Source organism: Danio aesculapii, chromosome 17 (genome assembly GCF_903798145.1).
Source record: "Danio aesculapii chromosome 17, fDanAes4.1, whole genome shotgun sequence".
NCBI lineage: Eukaryota > Metazoa > Chordata > Actinopteri > Cypriniformes > Danionidae > Danio > Danio aesculapii.
This window is the reverse complement of record NC_079451.1, coordinates 2,387,797-2,394,179: the sequence shown is the minus strand read 5'-3', so window position 1 is coordinate 2,394,179 and position 6,383 is coordinate 2,387,797. Positions and strand designations below refer to the sequence as shown.

Genomic DNA, 6,383 nt, shown 5'->3' with positions numbered 1-6,383 from the left:
TGTAAGACAGGTAAACAGACAACAGACTTACAATGCCAAATGTAATATGCAAAATGGCAATGCAATATGTAAAATGGCTATTTCAATTAGCAGTTTCTAAGACATATGTGCAAAACGTGGTGCAAAATGAAAACAAAATATATATAATTTGTAATTTAAGACATTTTCCATTTCAAAAACACTTTCAAAATGAAAGTTTTATACTTATTGTAATGCTTTATGAGTTGCAAAATTAAATCAAAAATGTAAAACCAAAGTTGAATTGATGCATACAAGTTCGCAGTCTGTTAATAATTCATTTTACTACCTTTTTGCTATACCTTTGCCTCAAAATGGGTTCTTTTATAAATGTTCGTGACAAATATCAAACTGAAAACATCTACAAACTCATAAAACTGATCAGAGAAAAAACTATTAAACTTGTTCAGCGATTTGCCACCAGGGGGTGATCTAAATGAATCTGCATTCTTCATGTGGAGTTTATGATCCCCCAGTGGAAAACCATTCACATTTACCAAAACAATAAAACATTTTGAAGCAGTAATGACATAACGAATCCCTGTTTACTGAAATCATGTGACCTTGCCAATTAGATTTGCTCTCAATTCAAAACAAAAGATTCATAAAGGTGTAGAATAATAAAGACCACAGCTCCCATGATTCTACACTCAGTCACACCATCTTCAAACTACGCCTTTGTTTGTTGACACACTGTTCCAACAAAATGACACACTGTGCCTTTAAATAACACATTTATTAAACTAGCAAGCATGATTGTATGACTGATTTGTACAGTAGATTTGCATACGGTTTCCTTATGATCAGTTTCTCTCTGTCTTCAGCTGGCCATGAAGCACAAGTGTTGAGCCTCTGCTGTATTTTTTGGAGAATCTGCTTCATCAGCCCTGCTTTCACAGACTGTGACAGGATGAAGCATCACATGAAGAAACCAGGACCTTGTGTATCATCATGGCAGTAATCTTGAAAAGATCATGTCTTTTTTTAACCACAGGTTTCTTGATTATTGCAAACTTAAAGCATTATTCATATGGCTGATCATTATTATAATATTATAAGCAGTGTTGGGAAACAAGTCACGTATATTTCAATCTATAATCACTTAAAAGTAGCCAAATGCGCTACTTAGTTGTAGATATTACCAGTATATGGTATTACCATTTAGCATCTGTTAGGGTTGTTACAGTACTGGAATTTGATACTAATCGTTACAGAAATTGTAAAACTTTGAGCTTGTTCTTAAACAGTCCTGATTTGCCGTTGTGTTCACGTGCTCAACAGAAATGACTGTGATTGGCTGTGAAGATCATCAGTTCACCGCTGTTGACTGAGTATGGACACCGATAAAGGAACACTGGAGCGTTTCAAAGTCCCGTCGATCAGCTGGTTTGTCTATAAGCTGATGAATCGCGGCTTTATAACGGTCGAGTGTCCCTGTATCTGTGGTTACACGCAGTAATCAGCTGTGAGCGTGGTGAACTGATGACCTTCACAGCCAATCACAGTCATTTCTGTTGAGCACAATGGCAAATCAGCAGTGTTTAAGAACGTGCTCAAATGTTAACAGGGAATTATTTTAAATTTCAGTATCGATTGGTATCGAATTCCAGTATCGTGGGAACCCTTGTATCCGTTACCTTTTAATGAACGTAATGTGAATCTGTGTGTGTTTTTAAGAGTAAGATTGGCTTAAAATTGTAATATTGACTTTTTACCCAACACTGATGACAAGATTCCTTAAATGCCTGCTGACGTCTGACATTCCTTCTAGATTGTTTTAACCTATGAAGTGTTTAATAATTGTGCCATCGTGAAAAAACTTTAGCGTGTGAGAATTTAAAATGATATGTTTGGTAAAAATCCTTCTGAGGGTTTGATAAAAGTATCTAAACTTGTTTGTTTTTTTAACATTGTTTAGTTTCATTATCACTCGAGTCCATAGTGTTTTATTTGTATTTGGGTTTTTTATCACTAAAATAAAGTTCTGAAGTGTGGGCCCACGTTTGAAATAATGCGGTACATCTTAACTCGTTATTTTCTGAAGTGTTGAAATATGTGCAGATCTGCCTGGAGAACATTCTCCACTAGCTTTCCTTCTACACACTTGCTGCGTCTCAGTTCATCTACTATCCGTCCTAAACAGTATTCGAAAATAGAATTAGTATGTCCTAAACTGGGGCGACGCAGTGGCGCAGTAGGTAGTGCTGTCGCCTCACAGCAAGAAGGTCGCTGGTTCGAGCCTCGGCTGGGTCAGTTGGCGTTTCTGTGTGGAGTTTGCATGTTCTTCGTGTGGGTTTCCTCCGGGTGCTCCCCCACAGTCCAAAGACATGCAGTACAGGTGAATTGGGTAGACTAAATTGTACGTAGTGTATGTGTGTGTGTGTGTGAATAAGTGTGTATGTGTTTCCCAGTGATGGGTTGCAGCTGGAAGGGCATCCGCTGCATAAAACAAATGCTGGATAAGTTGGCGGTTCATTCCGCTGTGGGACTAAGCCTTATGAATGAATGAATGTCCTAAACTGTAGTATGTAGTACAGAGTATGCCAAAGTTTCCCAAATGCTCTACTATTATTTCGGGTAGAAATTCGAACCGTCCGCAATCTAACCACTAATATTGCCCACAATTGCACTTTGGATGTGAATTCGATTAGAACTACAAACTTGGGCATAGAGTGTACAAACTACAAACATGGCGGACGCACGAGATCAACCGTCAAGCAGAGAACCAGCAGGCACAGGACATTAACATGACGTCTGATTGACAATGTACCTCAACGTCATGGGGAGGTTGAATTTTGTTTGGAAATGAAAATCAGCTCGACGTCAACGTCGAACGTCTAAGCTAAAGTCAACCATAAATCTATGTCCAATGATGCTACAGCTTGACGTTGTGTGGATGTTCCCAGTATGACGTCTATCAGACGTTGGATTTTGGTTGCCATACCTGACGAATAAATGTTTGCATTTGACGTCAATATGACGTTGGGTTAAGATTTTGGCTCGACGTTGGATTTTGGTCACTTTCTAACACAACCTAAAATCAACCAAATATCAACATCATTTGACGTTGTTATTGGGCGTCAAAATGACATCATGCTTAGACGCTGGCTAGACATTTTGGTCACCTGACATCACAACCTAAATCTAACCTAATATTAACGTCTTTCGATGTTGTGTGCCTGCTGGGGAGGCTTCAGTAAAGTTGTTTGAATGACTATTAATTAATATCTAGCCAACTGGAGCATATCTAAATCATGTTTTCAGTGTTATATTCCATCTGCAACAACAATGAGAACTAGTGTAAAGTCATGCGGACGTAACAAAGCAGCATAATGGTTTGTTAATGAGGACGTAGTATGTTCCAAAGCTTCTGTTACACAATCAAAAGTATGTCGTTTTTCTTCACAACATACGGGAATTGGAAAGCAGCAGCTGATGTTTTTGCCAGATCTTTTGATATTGAGTTTAAAAATGGTGAATGGGGAAAAAAAAGATCTAGTTAAAGACAAAAAAACAAATCAAATATTTCCCAACCCCACTGGCCATGGTCAAAACTTGCATAAACGATCATTAAAAACAAAATATTACATGTAAAAAATGATTGTTAGACAGATGGCAGTCCCATTTATCACTTCTTATTGACCATCTTCTTTGCATTACATGTCAATGGCGACCGTGGAAAATTTAGATTTATTTTTAATATGATACGATTGAGATGATACAGCATATGACTGCGGCTTCAATGACATTTATCACAGTTGTTTCTTTAAAAGCAAAAATCTGTATGCAAAGTGACCCATGTTTAGTGTTTTACGATTGAACAGTTGCCACACAGGGTCTGAAAGCACATCCACACAACAATTGGTTAAGAAAGAAGTGAAAATATAATGTTGACTCTTTAGAAAATGGACTCTTTACAAAATGGTGGATTACTCAACAAATACACATCTGCGTCACTTAATATTTCGAATTTTAGGACAGTTTACGGTGTTTCTTTATTAATAAATATTTAATGTAATATTTTCATCAAAGTCAGATATTATACTGACCTCAACGGCAGCGTCTCAAATGTGTTTCCAACGCTATCTCATGATCATTTGTGCGATTGCATTCGTACCGTTTAGTACGATTTGCTCATCCCCCAATGACGGTTGGGTTTAGGGGCGGGGTTTGATGCCACGCCTCCTTTTTATAATCGTACATTTACATATGACTAAACTAGTGGGACTTGGTACCTATTAGCTACTAAACTGATGAACCGTAAAATAGTTTTGGTTCCTTGTGAGATCAGGCTGGTGTTTCTAAAATTACTCCAGCCCAAAACATCTATTTATATATTTTTTGGGATTTGATGAATGGAAATATCAAATTCATCTTAATCTACTCTATAAATGTGTTTTTTATTATAATTCACACCATTCCACAGATTTCTGTGCATCTTCAAGTGTCCGACTGAGTTCATTTCTGAGGATCTGAACATTTTACAGCTCAGGCTACAGATCTAGAATCAGCCGGAGCCACTATAAACACATGCGCTCATGCTTCAGATATGCACATAACATAAACTCACAGCTTTACCGCACATCTAGATAAAAAATGTAGGCCTGTTTCTTTCAAAAATGTAGCAAAACATGCAGATATTAAAATCACCTCGGCTTGTTTATTTTCCTCAGTTTAAATTGTAGTTTTTGTAAGAATATTTGATGCGTTTGCACAACTAACATGTATTTCAGTAATTAAGTACATTATAAACGTCGAATGGATGGTCGAAAAACTTTGAAGGATTTTCTACAACTGAAACCATACAGATTATACTTACACTGCAATATTAGTTTCTCGTTTTATGGTTTGCTAATATGAAAATGTGACCAAAGTCTGTACAGTGCCCAGTTTTATGTGTGCAGAAATCGCAATAAACACATTATCATGTCTTAGCACTGTTTCACATGTCGTTTGTAGACCATTTTTGTTTTAGTGGCATCAGCCGTCATATGGTTTGTTTTAATGTCTGATCCGTAAGGCTGCATAATGCTGCCAAAAACCGTCGTCAACATCAATGAATAAAAACTAATGAATTATGAAATTGTCTTATGAATTGTCTTCAGGCGTTTTCATGCGTTCTTGATGAAAACCAGTCCCTGTTTCCGGTGATCTGAACACATTTTTCAGCGTGTAGATTTGCTGTCAACATTCTTTTATGTAAAGGGAATGTTACGATTTAGTTTAACCTTTAATATAATGTGCGTGTGTTCAAAAATGGAATAATGAATTGTAATAAATTGTTAAAACAGTCCTTTTCTATCCTATGAACTATATATATATATATGTGTGTGTATATATATATGTATATGTGTGTGTGTATGTTAATATATATATATGTATGTATGTATGTATGTATGTATGTATATATATGGATGTATTTTTGTGTATATATATATATATATATATATATATATATATATATATATATATATATATATATATATATATATAGCTTAAAGTAACATTTAAAGGATTAACTAGGTTAATTAAGGTAAAGTTAGGGTAATTAGACAAGTCACAGTCTACAGAACAAACCACTGTTATACAATCCAAAACAAAAATAGCTTAAACGCCTCCTATTTGACCCCTTTTTCAAGATTTTAGATAAGCCTTTTGTGTTTCCAGAATGTGTCTGTAAAGTTTCAGCTCAAAACACCCATCAGATTATTTATTAGACCTTTTAATAGTTTGTAATGTTCAGCTCTGAGCATCTCGTAGCTGTTTTTGTTTCCTGTGGCCTTAATGCTAGTTCTCCCCGCCCACCGTTCCCACGTGCTTGTCGAGTGCGCCTCAGTCCCCGGCTCAGAAGACGGAAAATACTACAGTAAGAACTTTCCCAATGATTATTTGATGTATTTGTTGTGGAGTTAATTTAAGCATTTTGAAGAGTCACACACAATGTCGTTACAAAGTTCACGCACACACACACGACACAACATACGCGTTTAACTTTGCACTCGTTTTACATGGCAAATGTGACCAGATACACGTTATTATCCACTGCTGTATGGACATCTGTCAGTGTAGAAAATAAAGCTGATTTAACGTCCACGAACCGGGATTGAAGCGTCTCCTTTTATAATTGTACTGAAAGCCGACTGTGGGGATGAATTACAGTGATTCTGTCTTTATTACGAACATGCACTGATTTAAAAACGTTTTAACTTGTAAAATGTATTCTTAAGGGTGCAGATGATCACAGAGAGCTGAACAGATCTTTTAACCCCAGTTTCTTTACGCACGTCCAGTCTTGTTGATATGATTATACGCATGACTTATCGTCTTTATATCACTTCAATATGACTGTGGACACACTATACTTA

The 6,383-nt window shown here is 36.4% G+C and overlaps 1 protein-coding gene across 1 annotated transcript in view; it reads left to right on the top strand.

Moving 5' to 3' along the window:
- The window catches only part of stxbp6 (syntaxin binding protein 6 (amisyn)), a 52,719-nt gene extending 47,410 nt beyond the window's left edge, over positions 1 to 5,309 (top strand). The window contains exon 6 of the mRNA XM_056476917.1: positions 843 to 5,309. Within this exon, the coding sequence (XP_056332892.1) occupies positions 843 to 866 (24 nt within the window). The 3' untranslated portion in view covers positions 867 to 5,309. The remainder of the gene's footprint in view (positions 1 to 842) is intronic.
- Positions 5,310 to 6,383: the final 1,074 nt, after the last annotated feature.